Genomic DNA, 22,778 nt, shown 5'->3' on the forward strand with positions numbered 1-22,778 from the left:
GAGGGAGAGGGAGAGGGAGAGGGAGAGGGAGAGGGAGAGGGAGAGGGAGAGGGAGAGGGAGAGGGAGAGGGAGAGGGAGAGGGAGAGGGAGAGGGAGAGGGAGAGGGAGAGGGAGAGGGAGAGGGAGAGGGAGAGGGAGAGGGAGAGGGAGAGGGAGAGGGAGAGGGAGAGGGAGAGGGAGAGGGAGAGGGAGAGAGAGCTTAGGTATCAACCTTTTATAACAATTTAGCCCTAAATACCACCTTTTTAAGGAGACCTTTGTAAAGGATTATAAACTTGTTTCTCTTTTAACAATAATATAGTTAATCCTTTTAGCCTGTGTTTTGTGTTGCAATAGTTATTCTAGCTAGAATAAACAAGTTATATAAATTTATAGGTGAATTCCAGGTAGATGTTAAGTAAGGAAAAATGACTTTTCTAGGAAAGTCATACAGGAAGAAATTATTTTTAATTGTTACTAAGTGGGTATTCTACAATAGCAAAGCATTATTATAAGGATTAAGCAGAAATGTTTATGTGCATTGAATTTTAGAAATCTGTAATGTGTACTTTCACTAAAGGTCTCCAGGCTGGCCTTTTGAGAGTCTGTCTATTAATAGGGCTATGTACATTCTTAATCCTCTCTTTTGCTGTCATTAAGTTGAGAATATAAAAATGAGGAATCAAATGATTGAGGAATGTTGCTGAGTATATTATTTGGAAGAATTATTGGAGCAAAACCAGTATCCCTTCTCTGTTGGAAACAGTGACTTAAATAGAAAGTGGCAGGGTTCTGGTATTGTTAGGAAGGTTGTGCTCCTGAGCTTGTATAACTGCCGGGTATTTAAAGTTCCCCGTATCCTTGGAAACATAAACTGTTTGTGATACCAATTGGTGCTTGTATTTCAGTGATGTCATACAATTTACAGATTCACACAATGGCTCTCTTGTTTGTGGACCTACACAGGAGTTCAGATAGTTTTGGAAAAGCAAAGAAATTGAGGCTTAAGAGTGTGTGTGTGAGAAAGAAAAAGGGGAGGGGGAAAGGTGGGGATGGAGAAAGAGAGTGAGTGAGAGAGATAGTTTTATTTTTTCAGACTTTAATTTTAAAAATCAGTGACAACTTTACTATCCATTCTGTAATCCTTTGAATTTGGATTCAACTTTTTTAAAAAGCAGAAAACATCACCCACCAAATTTCTTATTGTTTCACACTCTTGTGGTTGCATTTGAGAAGTATATATACATTTTGGTACTAATAAAAACTTACAGAAAAACAAATGAGGATTAATTGCTTTTCTCAAGTTTACCCATCATCTATACAATAGTAAGAGGCTTATAGAGCTGGGAGTATTTAAAAATAATTGGTTAGATTAACACAGTGCCATTAAAAGGATTATTTTCTCTCTATTTGAGTGGTTCATTTGGTTGGAACATTGTCCTGTACACTGAAAAGGGGATGAGTTCTATTCCCAGTCAGGGCACATACCCAGATATGGGTTCAATTCCCTTTGGGTGTATGGGAGGCAACGGATCAATGTTTCTCTCTCTCTCATAACAATTTAGTTCTCGTTCTCTCTCTCTCTCTCTCTCTCTCTCTCTCTCTCTCTCTCTCTCTCTCTCTCTCTCTCTCTCTCTCTCTCTCTCTCTCTCTCATTCATGGCATAGGGTGTACTAGATCCTGTTCAGTGGTACCAAATGGAAGTTTTCTTTTGTTGGAGCAAACTTGTATAGTTTGGTGTGTTTTTAAAAAAAAAATATTTTTTTTTATTGATTTCAGAGAGGAAGGAAGAAGGAGGGAGAGATAGAAGCATTAATGATGAGAGAGAATGATTGATTGTCTGCCTCCTGCACCCAGCCTAATGGGGATTGAGCCCACAATCTGGGCATGTGCTCTGACTGGGAATTGAACTGTGACCTCCTGGTTCATAAGTCAATGCTCAACCACTGAGCCATGCCGGTTGGGCTAGTCAGTTGAGCCATGCCTGGGTTTTCCACAGAATATTTCCAAGGAAATATTTATTTACATATATTATATAATCCTGAAGGTAATTCACAGTTTAAACCTGTTTTCCCCCTCACATTTTATTATAGTATTTTTAGCATCAATAGTTTTGAATTGGAATAAGATGTGAATTTATTATATCAAATGTGTGAAGTAAAAAGAATAATGAGAACTAACATTTATTGTAAGCTTACAATATGCTAGGTACTGTTCTAAATGCTTGAAGTTTTTCTTTTAATCGTCACCACATCCCTGTGGGGTAGAAACAATATTGTTCCTATTATAACGATGAGGAAACTGAAGCACCAAGAGGTTAAGAATCTTGACTAGAGTTGCACAGCTGGTAAGCAGAAGAGCAGGGATTCCTTTGTAAGCAGTTTGATTCCAGAGTCTGTGCTCTTAACCATCTGATCATGATGCTTCTCAGTAGCAATGATAATGAGAGCTAACATTTATTGAGCATTTTTCTCTGTGCCAGAAATTGAGAAATTGTTCTCTATTTCCTCTATTGTGTTAACTCACTCAAATAACCTAAGTTGGGGACATGAGTTTCATTCTGCTAAATTTCTGTGCTTTGATAGCCTCTTCTTAAAGATCTTTTTAAACCAATTCATATGTGCTGAGGATGTAGCCGTCATATACAACCACCCTAACTTTCTCACCATAGTTACATATTTTCTGATGTTCAATGTATTTAGTGTTCAGTGTTCAAAAACTCAATTTATCTTTAAAAATTAGTACACAGTGTTAAAAATGTATATATTTAAGTCAGTATTCAGTACTTACACAGTTTTTAGTCAGTATTCAATTGGATTAGGCATGGGTGAATACCATTTTGCATTTCCTTTCTATGTATTATTATTTGGTTAAGAATTGCCTTATTTCTTAATTTGTATTACTTATTCCTCTATTTTTGTGGGATTTTGTCAGTCTCTCTGTTTCTCTCTGTCAAAATCTCTCTCTCTCTCTCTCTCTCTCTCTCTCTCACACACACACACACACACACACACATATATATATGTATGTGTATATATAATATCTTTACTGTAGTAGTGGGGTTTTGAGATGGAATGAAATTATATATGTTCAACCTGCCATTTTAACCTAGTACCTGCCACATATTTCTTAAAATAAAATTTTAGTAAGAAATTTGAGGACCCTTTGAAGCACTTCTAGATTATTCTATAGGTGAGGGTAGAGGTTTGGACCTAGATACACAGATCTTATTTTTAACTTGATTTTTCCCCTCTTTTAATTGAATGTGACCCAAAAGCCAATATTCATTGGTAGAGGAATAACTAATAGCTACAAATTAAGAAATAAGGCAGTTCTTAACCGAATAATAATACATAGAAAGAAAGGAGATGCAAAATGGTATTCACCCATGCCTAATCCAATTGAATACTGACTAAAAAATGTGTAAGTACTGAATACTGACTTTATATTCATTGGCTTTTCCCTCAAACCTGATCTTCTTACAGAATTTCTAATCTCAGTAAATGAAATCTCCATCCATATCTCAACAAAAATGCAAATCAGTGGTGTCACTTCTCTGTTTAAAACCCTTCAGGGGCTTCCTTTCCTTCTTAGGATCAAGATCAACTTTTTAAAACCTTGTTTATAGGTCTCTGTTGATTTTGGCAAAGACTATTTCCCCAGCCTCTGATCACTATGCTTAACCTCCTTGCTCCCTATGCATCAGACAGAGGGGCCTCCTTTTCACATTGTTGAAGTAGAACCACTTTCTTCCTCAAGGACTTTTGGGCCTGTGATTTGATTTGCCTGTAATGCCAATACAGTTGTCCCTCAGTTTACACTGTGGATTTGTTCCATGACCCTTTGCAGATACCAATATCCCTGGATGCTCAAGTTCTTTAAATAAAACTAGAGACCCGGTGCATAAAATTTGTGCACAGGTAGGGTCCCTAGGCCTGGCCAGTGATCAGGGCTGATTGGGGCCTTCTGACTGCTGTCTGGGGCCTCCCTTCCCTGATGCCGACTTCATTCTGTGCACTCTCCCTCCCCTGGTGGTGGGCACATGTCATAGCAAGCAATCAAACTCCCGAGGGGATACTTTACATATTAACCATATATATGTGTGTCTGTAGGTTATATGGATGAAATATTATATGCATATATTAGCCATATGCATATAGCCTACACACATCCTCCTATATACTTTAAATAATCCTTAGATTACTTATAATACCTGTTATAATGTAAATGCTATGTAATAGTGTGTGTTGTTCATCTGAGAATAAATATTATCCTGTAGCATTTCTTTTCTCAGCAGGATTGTGTTCCATGATCATGTTGTTTAAAGGTTTCATGTAATCTGAATATATTTTAAAATAATGGGAAGGCTCAGGAAATTCTTACGGACTTATTTAGGGAATAATGACAAGAAGAAAATCTGTAGTTGTTCACTACAGATGCAACCATCCTAGGCCTAACTACATACTACACATCAGCAACAACATTTTTTTCCAATATCTTCATTTGCTGTTGGTTTAATCCATGGAAGCAGAGGGAGTCATCTGTACTTATATTCTCCTCCACCTACTGCTCCCAGACCAAGTCCATTGTTCTTTTTATATGCTCTCACAGCACCCTGTACTGCATCATTATCATAATTGCTTAAATTAAGTGCATACTAATTGTGCAGTATTTGACCTCTCTTCTAAATTTAAGTTTCATTAGTTCAGTGACTAGGTCTGTCTTGTTCACTGTTATATTCCCAGGCTTGAGTACACAGTAAATAAATACTTACAGAATTTAAAGAACAAGGAAAAGTTATATTAACATGCTAGTGAAAATCATACATTAAATAACTAAGTTCAAAGATAGCTGAACTAGGTGTGTCATTTTTGAGCAAGTAGTTTTATGTCTCTAAGCCTCATTTTATTAATCTATAAATTGAGGGAATGTGATTTATTGTCCTTGAAGATATCTTTCAACTCTGATTTGTTTCCCAAAGGATCTCTCTCTTTCTCTTCTGTGTATTTTTTCCCCTGTTGACCTTTATTTTTGTTTATTCTCCTACTTAATGCTCAGCATTATTTGATTTTCTAGATTCATTCTTCTGTCCGTAATGTGCATGTATTCTTTGATATCTGAATTCTCACCATCCAAATATTTGCCACAGTGACTTGGAAATATTTAACCTAAAGTTGACTCTCTAAATTAAAATATTGTTCTGGCCCAGAACATTAAGTTGCACATGAACCTGGGCGAGAGAATATGGAGTAGACTGTTTCTTATATCATTTGTTTTCCCAACAGGATGTGTTTTGTAGTTATGTTGTTTAAAGATTTCATGCAATCTGAATATCTTTTAAGATAACGGGAAAGCGCCAAAACCGGTTTGGCTCAGTGGATAGAGCCTCGCTCTGTGGGCTGAAAGGTCCCAGGTTTGATTCCGGTCAAGGGCATGTAAATTCGTTGCAGTCAGCTGGTCGATGTATCTCTCTCATCGATGTTTCTAGCTCTCTATCCCTCTCCCTTCCTCTCTGTTAAAAATCAATAAAATATGTTTGTTTGTTTTTTAAAAAAAAGATAATGGGAAAGCTTGTGAAAAGTTAGCCTAGGAGGATTAGAAACGTTCTTAGGTTTGCCGAAACCGGTTTGGCTCAGTGGATAGAGCGTCGGTGTGCCGACTGAAAGGTCCCGGGTTCGATTCCGGTCAGGGGCATGTATGGCTGCGGGCACATCCCCAGTAGGGGGTGTGCAAGAGGCAGCTGGTCGATGTTTCTCTCTCATCGACGTTTCTAGCTCTCTATCTCTCTCCCTTCCTCTTTGTAAAAAATCAATAAAATATATTAAAAAAAAAAAGTTCTTAGGTTAGAAGAAAAGATGGAAATGATAAAGATTAATGAGAGAGAAGACAAAACAAAAAATGACATAAAAACTTGCCTGTGCATGAGTCCCCATGTATATGATTTTTTCTTTATTTTGTGGGGAAAATAAAATTATGAAAACATTGTTAGTTTAGAAAGCCTTGTTCATTTTATTTTATTGTGCTATTTGCATCATTATAAATTACTAACAGATTATTGTTTATTTACCTTACAGTACATGTTTGCAGTATATAAAAAATGGAAATTGTATCTGATACTCTACTATGTACAAATGTACCCACTAACAAGTTAGTTGAATATAAACGATTTTGTATGCTTATTTTTAAATATGAAATTTTTGGTGGATTGCATTTAGGGTTATGATTTTAAGGATACTTAACAGTTCTTAGGGAAATTAATTGGGAGTTTTAAATGTGTTTGAACTACATTATTCTTTGTCCACTTAAAATCACAAATGGTCTCCTGTTACATGAAAATTTGCCATCCAACACATTTTCAGGAATGAATTAGATTTGTATAAGAGGGATGTCTGTTCTACTTGTGTTGGTTGTATTGAAGAGAAAAAGCTAAGTGCTTGCTTTTACTGCTTTATAGTCTCCTAGTGTAGGTGTTCATTCTCACCTACTCATTTGAGGTCAGTGGTTTAAATTTTATGCAGTCTGCCTTCTAATCTCTTAGATAGATACTGTCACAGTATTGGCTATATAACCAATCGCTAAAACCTCAAAAACTGGCCTCTCAAAAGTACTAAACTATTTATATGCATTTCCCCCTTTTCCATTAAGAATCACATTCCCTTAAAAGCTCTAATTCTTTCCCCACAGCAGCTGTTTCTAAAGGAAAGCGATGATATTCAGTTAAAAAAGAGGCAAGCATGGGGGCATATTAATATAGGAAGAGGTACTAAATATATAACAAAAAGAATGAGTATTAAATGATGTTTGAGATGAATTCTTAGTCTAGTTCATTTTTCTACCAGTAACAGGAACATGAGACATGAAAAGGATCTTGAGTATAGATCATTTATGCAATACAAAAGTTATGTTTTAAGGGCCAGACTAGTATTTTCTTACACTTTTCTTAAATTTGCAACATACTTGACTGTTTAAGAAAAATTTGCATAGAGACCTTTGTGTCCTTCTAAAGATTAATATGTAAATGAATTATTTTGAATATTTTATATTTTTCTGATTTGGTTACAGTATGACCTACAGATGTGAGTTGTCTATTCAGATTGAAGAGTAGGCTAGAATTGACTGTCATTTGTCATCATTTATTTATTAAAAATATTTTTATTGATTTCACAAAGGGAGAGGGAGAGATAGAAACATCAATGATGAGAGAGAATCATTGATTGGCTGGCTCCTGTATGCCCTCTACTGTGGATCGAGCCTGCAACCTCCAGGCATATGCCCTGACTTCCTGGTTCATAGGTTGATGCTCAAACCACTGAGCCACGCGATCTTGGGCAACATCTACTATCTTGATGCTGACCATCATTCATAATATTCCATTCAGTTATATAATCTGTATAATTGTTTAATCAGTGCTTGGCTCAGTATGGGAATTATGGGACTTAATGCCTTTCTGCATGTCTCAGAAGTGGAAGAAAGTATATGATCTGCTCTTCCTGCCATAGTGCAAACTATGTACTTGTGATGTGGTAGGAAGAAGCAAATCGAAACATTATAGGAAATGTGTCCCATCCTAGCCATTTTCTTAAAAGATTACTTAGGTAATCTTAGTACTTAGGCTATAACTTCAAACTACTGTTTATCAAGTACTTGATTGCTATTAATAAGTCATGTTTTCAAGGAACTTATTACATTGTTCTCAGATGACTCACTGGGGCCTGTGACAAAACAGAGTTCGAACCCCCATGCTTACGTCTCAGTGCCGCTGAGACTGACTGAGAAGGAGGCGGCGGAGGGACTCTTTTGCAAACTTGAGACTGAGGAAAATTACTCACCAGAAAGAAGTGTCACCTGTTACCTCCCACCTGCCCTCTTTTACTCTTAGAAAGAAAGGGTGATGGTAGGCATAGGGTATTTACTGACTTGATACCAGTGTTTCAGTAGCTTAGAAATAAGCCTGTAATTGAAGAAAAACTGAAATGGTTACCTAAGGTTAAGACACATAATATAAATTTTTAACAAATAGTTGTGGTCTCATAGTGAAATTGTGATAAGGATTAAAACTTACATTTTCATAAAGGCACTCATTTCTGAACTACGATTTTATAAAACAGATTCATTTATTACTCAGTACCCTTATTATTCACCAGGGTTAATGTGACCATATTTAAATCTTCTGGAGCCAATGTAACTTGCCAGCCCTGAGGTTCATTGTATGTTAGGAATAAGCGGACTTCACAGGCAATGATTTTAGTGGTTGAATACTTATCAGCTTAAGAAAATTTTTGTTTTCTATTCTGGAAGCAAGGCATTTTCTGACATTTTAACAGAATATGGAGTGGGGAGGTAATGAGGCACAAAATAAATAAGATTAAACTTCATTTTAGTATCCTGATGGGTTTGTTTTTTCTTTCTATACTTTAAGAATGAAATAGAATGGCTTAAAATATATTGTATTGATGGGAAGTAATTAATAGCATCTGGCCTAGGCCTAGGACAGGCAGCATTATCACATTTATAAAATATTAAGAGAAAACAGTCCTTTGTGTACTTAGGGAAATTGATGTGTCCTTAACTAGGTAAATTACTATAGCTATGTTTTAAAGTTGTTTACGTGTATTTTTACTTCTATAAGATATTAGTGATTTTAATTCTGAAATTTTATAAATAAACTAGAGGTTCAGTGCATGAAATTCAGGCATGGGTAGGGTCCCTAGGCCTGGCCAGCGGTCAGGGCCCATCAGGTTCCCCGACTCCCTGCTTCTTCCTTCCCTTGCTCCCTCAGCACCCCTCTCTCCCTACACTGCCAGTTGCCTGCCCTGTGCTGCACCGCTCCCTGGTGGTCAGCGCACATCATAGAGAGTGATCGAACTCTTCTTCTGATCGAACTTCCGAGGGGACACTTTGCATATTAGCCTTTTATATATAGGGTTCTAATAAAATTCAGAATCAAAATAAATCTGATTATTGAAATTTGAATGTTGGGAAGAACTTGCCATTTCTAAACCAGGTTAGTTCTGGCATTGAAATAAACACACACCTCTACAATAGTTCAGACCCAAGAAATTTACAACTACTTGGTAGAAATGTGCTTCTATTTTAAAGTATTAAAATATCGCTGATACAGATAGATTTCCCAAAACTGTCTATCTTGTTGTTGTTGTTGTTGTTGTTTTTAAGGTGGTACTGAGAATCAATGAAAGGCTGTTGAGACTGAATGAAACATTAGAGTTTGTGTTTTAGCTGGAGGAATGAATTTCTCTGTAGAATCCTCTGTAAACCTTGTTTTGAATGGCAGTAAATACATTTGGGATGTTAACAATTGCTTTAATTTATGTTGGAATTTTTTTAAAAAATGTGTTTATAAATAATGTGATTCAAAAGCAACACGGATGAATTTCTAAGGAGCTGAAAGACACAAAAATGAAATTTCCCACAGCAATTTTTTTTCTTTGACACTCTGCATATTTGGGTCATAGTCTTTTCCACTCTATGCCTATTTCTGCTTCTAATTGGATCCCTTTTTTACTCTCCTATTGTAAGTCTTTCGAGATGCTAAGTCTGGAAGAGACAAGATGCTAACCTTCTAAGAGAAAAGCTAATTTGTGGATATTTATAGATATGCCTAATGGAATTTCCAGTGAGTCTTTAAGAGAATTTCTCCAGATGACACAGGAACATTCAGTGCTGATACTAATTTATATTTTGTCAGGAAACCCAAGTTATGCTATAAATATACTATTTTATATTCTAATTTTTATGGACAGGCGCTGTCAATATTTTCTTGCTTACTAGAGATCATAAGACTACTGTTCAAATTAAATTACAGTGGGCAGTTAGGTCACCCATGGCTAACTTACATAAGAAGGTTAGTCATTTGAATGAAAACTTGTCTGGGCCACAAAACCACCACATTTCCACATAAAGTAGGTGCATCATCTCTGTTGAGGTAATCTTGGTATTTTCTCTAAAAATAGGCCTATGTTGTGGTAAAAATCTAATCCAATTGTTTATCCAAATCACATTAAGAAAATCAGCTTTTTATTAATAAGTTTTTGTTGATTTCAGAGAAAGGAAGAGAGAGAGAGAGATAGAAACATAATTGAGAGAGAATCATTGATTGGCTGCCTCCTGCATGCCCCCTACTGAGGCTTGAGCCCACAACTCAGGCATGTGCCCTGACCAGGACATTCAACAACTGAGCCACTCCAACCAGGCAACAAAATCATCTTTGATATGACTTTTAATTATAGGCGATAATCTCCTATTGTGTCAAAAAGGATTATGAGTCAGTTCCTTTGAAGCTTTCTGTGATAATTTTAGGAAATTTTAAAGTATAAAGAAAACTTTAAGGTAATTTAAGATGCTTGGAAAACAAGAGAATTAAGGGTGGAGTTGGTGTGGTATACTGAAGCTGTAGATATAGTGAATCCTGCTATGCACAGTGCAGAGGAGATTAGAAGAAGCAGGAAAATAGGGGGAAACCACTGATGAACTTGTCCAGCCAAGTCCTAGTAACATTTTGAGATTATTTTAGAGGGTAATTGATAAGTTCCCCAAAACATGTAGAGCAACACATTTTAGAGAGAATAGGTAATTAAGTCCAAAGGAGCACTGAAGATAATAATGGACACAATAAGGGGCCTTAAGAAGATAAGCATATACCTAACCTACCGTAATTTCTGACATGTTTACTTTCTATAGAACTCAGGGTATAGTTATGCAAATTTGAGTAATTATGGTATAGGATATCATTTTAACTTTCTTTCAGTCAGTCAATACCAGTAATATAATTCTGTGATAAAAAGACTGGAAGTCTGTAGAAAGTAATAGTAATGAAAACATGCATCTAATAGATAAAATGCTCTTTCTTTTGATTCACAACTCTCCTGCTCTCAGGGTTTTTTGTTTTTGAACTTCTTCAGCCTGAGGTGCTCCTTTGGACTTAATTAAACAGTAATAAGTAATGTATTTTAAATGATTCCTGCAAGTATATCCTGAAAGGTGATAGTCCTTCATAGCTAAAGATCTTTTAGTATATATTGAACTGCCATAAAGTCTTATTTAATGGATCTAATGTATTCTTATGATTAAGATATATTGTAAGGTTTACAGCAGTGAATAGTTTATATGAAAAAATTTTAAAGTGACAAAGTAATGGTAACCACTTGGTATTTTATAGGGAAATGAGACATTTAGAAGAGTGGAGACATTTAGCTTTGACATTGTATACCTTCATCTCAGAGACATGATGGTAATATGTTTAGATCTTTCCTTGAGGAAATTGCTTCCTATGATTTTAAGGTATTACTGGCCTCTAGTGGTAATATACTGTAGTTTAAACAGTCCTAATTCTTATGAGTAACTAGAAAGAAAGCCTTTTTAAAGGTCTAAGCTGCCAATAACTTCACTTTCTCAGTTCTAGGTCAACAGTACTCTCAAAGTGTGAAAGCTACAGCATCGTCCTCTTAATGACCAGGGCCTCTATCTTTTATTCTTGTCTGGTCCCCTTCACCCTTTATTTTGAACTAAAGGCCTGGTGCATGAAATTTGTGCATGGAAGGATGTGTGTCTCTCAGCCCAGCCTGCACCCTCTCCAATCTGGGACATCCCCCTCACAATCCAGGACGGCTGGCTCCCAACTGCTCACCAGCCTGCTGCTTGCCCCTAACTGCTTTTGCCTGCCAGCCTGATCACCCCCTAACCACTTCCCTGCCAGCCTGATTGATGCCTAACTGCTCCCCTGCCAGCCCAATTGCTCCTAACTGCCCTCCCCTGTAGGCCTTGTCCCTCTCAACTGCTCTCCCTTGCTGGCCTGGTCCCCCCAACTGCCCTTCCCTTCAGGCCTGATTGCCCCCAACTGCCCTTCCCTGCTGGCCCGATTGCCCACAACTGCCCTCCCCTGCCAGCCATCTTGTGGTGGCCATCTTGTGTCCACATGGGGGTGGCCATCTTTGACCACATGGAGTCTGCCATCTTGTGTGTTGGAGTGATGGTCAATTTGCATAGTACTCTTTTATTAGATAGGATGATACTTATTTAGCTCTGAAGTGACCTTTCATTATTTTAGGGCATATACAGTAGTAATTACTGTTTTGAGCTTATGATTATAGAGTGTTTCAGCATACTTCTTTTTGTTAACAGTTTTTATTTTCTTTTTTTTAAACAGTTTTTATTTTAAGAGAAATTTAAGATTTTAGTTTACCATTGAGATTCCTGTTTACACTCATCTCTAATTTGATATTGAAGAATGTTACATTTGAAATATTAGTTTGCTAAGTAGGGTAATGACTTGTCACTTTTGTTTTTCATATTTGTTACCCAGATGTTAAAGGACCACCTACGCATCGTCTGTCTTGTGGCCAGTCACCCTACACTGATACGACAACATGGGAGCGGAAGTATTGCATCCTCACAGACAGCCAGTTGGTGTTGCTCAACAAGGAGAAGGAGGTGAGAAGGATATTATTGAGAAAAGCTACTTTCCTTTTCTGAACAAATTCCTGACTTAATATAGTTTTTATTTGCATTTATGAAAACAAGGCTGTATGAATGATAAACTATAGCTGCATGAGAGAGCTGCATGGCAGTTGCTGTAGCTCTACACAAAAGAACACAGCCTCTGTCAGTACAAAAATGGCCAGCAAGGAGGACGCAAGGGAAAAATCAACACTCTTGTCTAGACTTCTGACTTTTTAAAAAATATATATTTTATTGATTTTTTTTACAGAGAGGAAGGGAGAGGGATAGAGAGTTAGAAACATCGATGAGAGAGAAACATTGGTCAGCTGCCTCCTGCACACTCCCTACTGGGTATGTGCCCACAACCAAGGTATATGCTCTTGACCGAAATCGACCCTTGAGTCCACAGGCCGACACTCTATCCACTGAGCCAAATCAGTTAGGGCCTGACTTCCGACTTCTTGTCATTGTTACCTACTGGCCAAACCTAACTTGAAGTCAGAGGAAAAGATTACTCTTGTTGTGTTCTGTAGAGGTTTGCTTCCTGAAACACACTGCAAGGGAGAGGACAGAGAGTAAATCTAGAGAGGCAGACAGAATGTAATTAATGCTGTTCTAGGTGAACTTTCTGTCCTTCTAAACAAAAAAGTAAAAAACAATAACAACAGAACCCCTTGAACTTACCATATACTATGACTACTTTATTTATCAAAAAATTCCACATCCAAATAATTCATTTCATTATTGGTGATTTATCACATGATGCCATTCTGATTTAGTAGGACCAGTAAGCCATCCTATTTCCAACCCCCACAACATAAAAAAAATAATGAACATGATCTTGACAAAGGGATAATGGAAGGGAAGGAGAAGAAAAGATCTGATTCAATGAAAGATCTGATTCAATGAAAGAGAAAAGATCTGATTCATTGAAAAAGATCTGATTCAATGAAAGACACACACACACACACACACACACACACCTATAAGTAGAGTATCAATATAGTAAGTAAAATAATACTTTAATATTATCAGATTTAATTTTATTAAAATTTTAAAGGGTCCTTTTCTCAACAGTCTAGAATATGTGGACTGTTTATATTAAGTAGATAAATAATAAAAATTGGTAGAGTGATATTAGTAGAGATTTTTAGTTACCAATTTGAATAAACAGATCATTCAAAATGCACATTTTAACCAACCTACTCTGTCTTCAGTTTTTAAAAAATCACAGTTATGAACAGATCATTTGTCATCTTTATTCCCTTCCTTACATTTTAGTCAGCTTAGTACTGTAAGAAATGTAATAGCCTAAGGATAGATAGTATAAACTGCCTTATCTAGAACCAAAATATACTATGTGTACCGGTTAATAAGGTGAATTTTTTTCAATAGATGGAGTTACACATATGTTGATATATATGCAATTTGACATGTTATTTTGTTGTATTGACAACAAGCTTCAAAACTTCAAATGTCAAATTTGCTGAAGGTGTTAACATCATAGATATTTTTACACTTAAAAATGTTGAATTTTGTGCCAAAAAAAGAGCATTTGGGGGAAGTTATAATTCATTACTTTATTTTGAAGAAAAGTGCTGCGGAATACTTCAGGAAGCTTATGGTGAACATACTCCATCCCAAGATACTTGTGAATGCTGGTTTAAACACCTAAAAAGTGATGATTTTTATGTGAAAGACAAAGAATGTCCAGGTGAATTGAAAAAGTTTCAAGACCAACAATTACAAGTATTATTGGATGAAGATGTGTGTCAAACTAAAAAACAACTTGCAGAAAGATTAAACGTTGCTCAGCAAACAATTTCTGATCATTTACAAGCAATGGGAAATATTTTACAGGAAGAAAAATGGGTGCCATATGAACTGAACAAAAGACAAATGGAAAATCAAAAAGTTATCAGTAAAATGTTGCTTCAATGGTATGAAAGAAAGTGTTTTTTTTTTTTTTTTTTTTTTTTTTTTTTTTTTTTTTTATTGAATTGTGACTGGCGATGAAAAGATTTATTTTGCAATCTCAAATCATGGGTTGATCCAGCTCAATCAACATTGACTACAAGACCGAATTACTTTGGATAGAAGACAATGCTCTGCATTTGGTGGGATCAGGAAGGTGTGATGTATTATGAACTTCTAAAACCAGGTGAAACTGTTAATACTGATAGCTACTGACAACAAATAATCGACTTGAATCACGATTGATCATGAAACGACCAGAATGTGCCAGAAGACATGCAAAGTAATTTTGCTTCATGATGATGCACATCACACAGTTCAAAACCAGTTAAAGACACGTTAAAAGATCTTGCCTGGGAAGTATTAATTCATCTGCTGTATTCACCAGATCTTGCTCCTTCAGATTACCACTTGTTTCGATCAATGGCACATGCACTTTCTGAGCAGCACTTTAAAACGTATGAAGAAGAAGAAAATTGTGTCTTTGAATGGTTTGCCTCAAAACAATAAAAGTTCTATTTGGATGGTATCCACAAATTACCTAAAAGATGGGGAAATGTGAAGCTAGCAATGGACATTATTTTGAATAAAGCACTTTTGATGTTTCTCTTGAAATACTCATGTTTTCTTTGATTACAGAATCCACAGTATTAACCAGTACACCTAGTAATCCACTGGTTAGATATTACTGATCATTTGAATAATCCAGGCTTGGGTCCCCTTTTGTCTCATAAAATAGCTGTCCATGATGAATAATTTTCTAAAAACACTATCTTAGGTACTTTATGCATTTTCATGCCAGTCATCTTAAGTAACCAGGGAACTCATCATCTCTCACTCTCTACCTTTGGCTCTGTACAACTCCTTTTCTGTCTCTGCCGTTCACTCATTCTTCCCGACCTCTTGAAACCCCTTCACTCTGCCCTCTGCAGCTTATGGTCCATCAGCAGCAAACTCAGCCGTTCTTCCATCTCTTCCTGAAGGAGTCCCTTAATTTTTGGTCTCATGAGAGCCTATATCTTCCCTGAGGATACTGTCTTCTGTGAGGTCCTGTCAAGTGTTGGCTGTTTTTCTCCCACAGCCCTCAGACCATGCTGCCTATAGTAGTTGTCCTTCTCCTCCCATGGCTGCTTCCTGTCTGACCTCTCCCCAACCCCTTTACACCTTGTCTGCCCCTCACACCTCTGATATCCTCTCTTCCCCTTTCACCTGGCCTGAATATTATGGTGAATCATTGCCATTGCTCCCTTGCACACTATTCTCTTGCCAAGTCAGTCAATCAATCAATCAATCAATCAAATAAATAAATAAATAAATAAATAAATAAATAAATAAATAAATTGCAATCCCTCCTGTATCTCCATCCAGAACATCTGATCTAATTATGTGGCTCTATTTAAAAAAAAAAAAAAAATTTGTCCCATAGCATTTGCCACTTTCTAAAATGCTATAGAATTTATTTGTTATGTTTATTTTCTTTCTTAACCACTACTGTGTAGGCTTTAGGGCAAGGATTTTTTTTCTGTTTTGTTCAATGTTGTATCCCTCAGTGCTTAGGACAGTTCTTGACACGTAAGTAAATTCTCAATAAGTATTTTTTAAATAAATTTTGAACAAGCCAAATTATAAATTTGATTCCTGAAGATCCATTTTCTTAATATAAGTATGAGAGGAGATGCATCTGCCCTTTTATCTTTTCTTTCTGTATTAACCATGGCTTAACCCCATGTTCCCCCCTAAAACTAGATAATAAAAGGGGATTAAAAATAATCCATAAAATGCTTTTCTATTGTTGCTATGTGATTCCATCTGTATTTATTGAAAATGTGTTATGTATGCAGTATTGTGATTGCAAAGATGCAGGTTTGGGGACATATTATGATAAATTAAAAGTTATAACCATTTGGAACTCCATGCAGGTAGTGTGTGCACAACATTGTGAATGTATTAAATGTCACTGTGTTAATTCACTTTAAAATGGTTAATTTTATGGTAGGTGAATTTCACCTCAGTAAATTATTTTTTCTTAAGATTACAATATAATCACAAGGAAAGATTAACTGAGATATTGCCTGGAGTGGGTTATGGTGTGAACTGGAGCTTGCCAAAAAAGGTTTTACAGAGAAATCTGTGATTGGGTCATATCCAGGGAGAAATAGGAGCTCACCTGGAGGAAAAGAAGAGAAGGATATTTCAAATATAAGAAGACAGATCAGGAACATCTCTCTCTTTAGTAAATTGCAAAATGCTCAGAATCCTTGGAATACAGCTTGAAGAAAAGTGATAGTTGTCAAGAATCAAATGAGAAGTGCCTTGAAGGCCATCCTAAGGAATTTGGACTTAATTCTGGAAATGATTTGGACCATGGAAAGGTATTTGAAAAAGTCAGAGACATCATCAGATTTACTTCTTAGAGAAGTAACTCTCTTAATCATGTGGAAAATTGAATGAATGTTACTGGAAGAAAATAGAAAGTTAGATTACTGTAGTAGACCAGGTAAGGGATGAGCAGTTCATGAAATAGTTTGCAAAAATAGTTAATGCATGAGACAGGTATGTTCTACTGTTATTAAGTTGGAAAAACTGAATTAAGTCTCTCAATAAGAAAATGTTAATCCATTGCTGTAACTACTGTATAAGTGATAAATTTAATATTCTGTTAATTTCATTATAAGAAATTATTAGAAATATATATATTGTGTGTGAGTGTGTGTGAGTGTGTGTGTGTGTGTGTGTGTGTGTGCTGTCACTATCAGCAGGAGTAGCTCTCTCCCTCACAACTTTTCATGAACAAATTAGAATTTCTTGAAATAAGGAATTTAAGGAATTTCCTGTTAAAATTATTTTTAAAAGGCTGTTTTAAACCTTAACAAATCATGGGGGTGTTTATTGCTGTGCTACAGAAATCAATTAAGAAGATTCTGTAAGGCTTTAAACTGAATCCTTAGCCAGGCACTGCTGGAATGTGGGAGGATTATATTAGTCTAGCATCACTTGTGCATTCAGTGTGTGGGATCTTTTAATGCTGTCTCTTAACTCTGCATGTTTCCTGTCAGAAACGGGAAAAAGTCTGCCTGGGGGATGTACATGGGAAGAGTGTTAAATACACCGATTGCCAATTTGGGAACGTAGCAGAAGGGTTGGTCTGGGCAGAATGCTGAAAGAAGAGAAGTGTGCCAGGAGTATCACCTTGAGAAATGACACACTGGCTTAGTTAATTGCTTCATGTAAACTGTGCCAAATAGACACTGCTTATGTGCTATGAGATATACTTCCCTGCCCGGATGCCAGGAAAGGCCCCAGCTGGCTTGGTACTAAGCCATTTTAAAGAGGGTGTAGGAGGCCATTTAAATTCCATTTTGCTTGCAAGAGATAAGACCACGTAAACCAGAGATTAAGGAGTTGAGGGAAATGGTGGAGAAAGCAATCATGAACCCCTCTGAGTGTAGCCAGTATAAAAATACTGAGTTTCCCATTAAGGAACTCCTAAACAAACAAACAAAACAACTCAAAATTCGTTGAGTTCCTTTGGCAATAACAAGTCATTAGGAAGAATTAACATGGCTCCATTTTTCTTCTTTCAGGGTCTACTTTCTGTAGGTGGGATTTTTAAAGCAGGATACTAGTGCACAGGTAGCAGGGTGATAATGTAATTTTAAGATAAAATTTTTTTCTTGCTTTGGGAAAGCAGTATTTATACTCAGCTATATTAATGAAAATAACAATTAGGCTTTTACACAAACAGTCAAAAGTTGGCTGTTACTTATCCTGGGGTAACCACCCATGGCACATTTCATTCAGAACAACTTTCAGATTATTCAGCAGATACATAATGTGACCCTGTTGATCATGTGGAAAATTCATGTGTTAGGAGTTATAAAGAATACGACACAGTTCTCTCCTCTCTGCCCCACATACCAAATTTAGTTGTGGAAATAAGACAAATAATTTTAAAATGGCATTTGAGAAATATCACAAATAAACTGGATAAAATAAAATAAAGAAATCCATTTATTCTAAAGGACTATAGTCTATGACAAGGGTAATTCCCAAACTTTTGACATATGTGTACCCCTTCTATAATTTTTGTAACGCTGAGTACCCCTCGTACTCATGAGAATGTAGAATTAGGCGCAGCTAAGCACAGTGCAGTGCATATCCCCACCAAACTCCGGTGCAACGCGTACCCCCACCAAACTCTTCCGTACCCCTGGGGGTACGCGTACAACACTTTGGGGTATTGGAAGATGCTGTTGGTAATGGGCAGTTACCAAAGGAAATTTAAGAAAGAAAGGGATTTGATCAAAGTTATGCATTAAGAATATGTTTTAAATATGTTTCTATTGATTTCAGATAGATGGAAAGGGAGAAGGAGATACAGAAACATCTATAAGAAATTAAAACATGTATCCACTGCCTCCTGCGTGCCCCTACTGGGAATCAAGTCTGCAACCCACATATGTGCCCTGACCAGGAATCGAACCATGACCTCCTAGTTTATGGGTCAGTGCTCAACCACTGAGCTATACCAGCTGGGCTGTGTTATGAATATTAATCTATAGGATGTATTGGAAGAGGGAGAGATAGGAAAGAGAGAGACCAATTAAGAGACTACCATTTCTCTAATTTAAAAACTTGAAACCTTTCCCAGTGCTTCCTGAATTATGCATGGTCTGGTATTAATGCCCTCCCAATTCGGTCATAATATATTTTGGTGTTCTACCCCATTTCTCCCCTTGAAGATACTCTAATTAAATTGGCAAAACAAAATAAAAAAGTCATATGCTTACCAACTTCTTTGCTGATGTTATGTCTTTTTTCTTTGCCTACAAATGACCAGCCTCTTTACCTATTAAATATTCATTCATTCATTTGTGGGTTGGAGCTATTTTAAGATTTGGGGATTGATTGGTAAAATACAAGCTGTTAACCTACATGGAATTAGTTGCTCAAAGGAATAATTATAATTCAGTAGTCAGTAGAATGACAGAGAAAAATCTGTTTTTGGAGGAACCTCAGGAAGGTGTACCTGAATCTCCTCCTTAGGGAGTTGGTAGAAAGGGAAGAGTCCTGGAAGAGGCAATGCATGTCCTGTGCCTTAGGATGAATAGCTTTACCTGGTAGGTAAAGAATAGAAAAGAAAATGGGGGGAAATATTTCAAGCTGAGACAACAGACCAAGCAAAGGCACTGAACTACACAATAAGGACTATATTAGGGAAATGCAAGCAATTCGGTGTTTCTAGATAATGTAAAATCTGAAGCTGATACTTTTAGGAGAAGAATTTTTTGGTGTTTTTTTATTTGTTTGTTTGCTTGTTTTTTGTAGAAAAACTTATGAGAAGCCTTATATAGCAAACAGTTCAGAATTATGCCCTGGCTGAAACAGAAGGCTGCTTTTACCCATAACGTACATCCACTGTGTCAGGATACAGTAGACTTGAACATCACTTAAACATCTTTAGAGAAAAAAATTACAGAGCATTTTCTTTTGATAGTTAGCATAAACTTGGTTTCCTTTACTTGACTATTTATTCTGCATGTACACAGATTGAAATTGAAGTTATTTTATGTATAATTCTAAAAAATGAAAGGCAATTTGTAGAAAATATGAGGTATATGTATATAAATAGTATTTGTAAGTAAATTTACTTGTGCATATTGCTCCTCCTTTGTCATGGATGGTTTGGAACTAACAGGATCAGGATTCAGAAATTATGTTCAACTTTGTTATTAGCATATCTTAGATCCATGAGAAGCCATATACTCCTTACTGTGTTCCATTTGCCTCATCTGCAAATGAATTAAATTCATTAAAGCACTTGATTTTATTTTTTTCCTGAGGAAAAATTAGACTTGGGGCACAGTATAAGGCCAAAGAGGTTAAAAAGAATTCCTCTCATGTTATAGAACCTGGAAGATATACAAATTTTAAAGACTAATTCAATATAAACAATAAATGTATACTAGTAAATATCCTGGCTGGTATTGCTCAGTTGGTTAGGTGTTGTCCTATGCACCAAAAGGTTGCCAGTTCAATTCCTGGCCAGAATACATGTCCAGGTTGCGGGCTCCATCCCTGGTAGTGGGCATGTAGCAGGTAGCAAATTAATGTTCTGCTCTCACATTGATGCTTTTCTCTCTCTTTCCCTCCCTCTAAAAATCAATAAAAAATCTTTTAAAAAATTAAACTAGTAAACTAAATTAGGGCAGTTAGAATGGACAGCATAGCTTTTCTAAAATTGACTTTCTAAAACCGATTCTCTGATTTGGTATCCTCTTCTTTTTTTAGGATATGTACAAAGATTGATGAACTCCAACTTAGTTGGAAAATACTTGAAATATGATCCCTCTAATTTTCAAGTAGATCAATATATTGTAAAAATATTTTACATAGGGATCAATCTATAATGTTGTAAAAGATTCATAAGAAGTGCAGGTTTAGAATAAAAGTCAACACTATTCTCCCATATATCCCAAGTGAGAGATAGTATACCCCAATAGTAAGTGATACTTTGAATGAAACCTTTTATTACATTTTAAGTTACAATAGTGGGAAATGAAGAGTCTACATGAAAACTGAGAAAATAATTGTGAGTGAAATTTAGGCCCAAATAAGTTTTATATATTTTATGTATCTTCTCCTTGGACATAGTAGAGGTAAAGTATATTATATCTAATAATAGAGGCCATTTCTTATTTTCCCCCCAAATGTAGTCTTTATACATTTTCACAGGAAAAGATCATAGGTCATTTCCTCCTATAATATAAAAAATAACTACATTTTTTTTTTATTGCTTGAACTTTCATTACTTCAGATAATAGGTGCTTTTATACCTTTGAGGAAAATGATTGTTTATTTAGGTTCTTCTGTTTGTTCAGAGATACAAACTTTCCATTCTATTTATATTTACCTCTGTTCCTTTCTACTTTGAAGGCAGGAGGAGGTTACATTTTTGCCTCTTACTAGATGAGAGCTATTTAACCTCTCTCTACTACTCTTTTAATTATTTAATGAGAGATAATATAATTTTCATCCTGAAAGGGCTGGATGACTTGGATTACCATTTGTAAAGTTTTATATTACAGAGTGCTTTTGGAATAGTTCATCTCTTTATTGATACTATTATTTGGTTTCCCCTTTTTTTTTTTTTTAGAATGTTACCATTGTTAATTCTGCTTCTTGATTTCTCAGTGTGCAAGTAATGTAAGCATAGTTATGGTAATGAGGAAATGGTGAATTTTTGGTCCTATAAAGAGTGTGAAAATTTTCAGTCCATTATAAAGACATGAGGACTTTGCTCTTCAGATTCTCAGTGGCACAGAGAGAATTTCCCTTACTATTACCCACTTGACCCCAGTCATAGGAGTTAGATTACTGAGGCAAAGTTGAAGACATGTACATGCAAGCCTGTGTGTATTCCAGTTTTTCTAGATCAGTTGATGTGATATATATTCACTGCAGTCGTTTGTAAAAATAAAATTATTCCCCATCTGTAAAAGAGGGTTAATAGTGGCTCCCTCATAATGTCACTTATGTAAATTCATTAGTCCTGCACATAGCAAGAACTCAGTGCTAGTCATTATTATTGAAATTGTTGAAATTTCAATATGATAGCCATAAGAAATAAGAAACTATGATTAATTACTGGTATATTTTGCCAAACTAAGATGTTACCAAAATAGATGTTATCTTAATTTTGATAAAGATTACTAGCAAAATCTCACTGAAAATGTATTTTATTAACTACTAGAGGCTAGGTGCATGAAATTCAGGCATGGGTTGGGTCCCTAGGCCTGACAGGAGATCAGGGCCGATTGGAGCCTTCCGGCTGCTGCCTGGGGCCTTCCTTCACTTCGCACCACCCCCTAGTGGCCAGTGCACATCATAGCGAGCCATCGAATTCCTGGTCTCCCTGTCAAACTCCCAAGGGGACACTTTGCATATTAGCCTTTTATATACATATATAGACAAGTGCTTAATTCCAAAATTAAAGAAAAGTTGGGTCATTTTACTACTTTTATCTAGCCAAACCTCCTTTTAAGAGAATGTCGTAGCTAAATCTTTCTGGTTGACTTTTATTTCCATTTACCTTATTGAGCATTGGGCAGAATTGGAACTTGTGAGCCAGTGTCTTGTGTAAAAGAATCTTTTATTTGTGTGGGTGTTTTGTTTTGTTTCCTGAACTCCCAAAACAGATGCACACCTGGATAAGATTTGTACATACTTCAACTAAGCTAATTTACATACTCACCTTTCCTGATCTTTTGGTTTTCTTTTTAAAGAAAAGCTTCCTGAAAAGGGGTTGGTAAAACTTTACCATTGTGTATACTTTCTTCCTACATTTCTTCTACTTTGCTCTGATGAT

General features: G+C 36.1%; 1 protein-coding gene across 5 annotated transcripts in view; it reads left to right on the forward strand.

Annotated features, from left to right (window-relative positions):
* The window catches only part of RASAL2 (RAS protein activator like 2), a 227,431-nt gene that overhangs the window by 92,250 nt on the left and 112,403 nt on the right, over nt 1-22,778 (forward strand). For all 5 annotated transcript variants that reach the window (XM_084866956.1, XM_084866957.1, XM_084866958.1 and 2 more), the window contains exon 2: nt 12,300-12,427. In XM_084866956.1, coding sequence (XP_084723082.1) covers nt 12,300-12,427 — 128 coding nt within the window. The remainder of the gene's footprint in view (nt 1-12,299; nt 12,428-22,778) is intronic.

Source organism: Pipistrellus hanaki (assembly GCF_964339955.1).
Source record: "Pipistrellus hanaki genome assembly, chromosome: 18".
Lineage (NCBI taxonomy): Eukaryota > Metazoa > Chordata > Mammalia > Chiroptera > Vespertilionidae > Pipistrellus > Pipistrellus hanaki.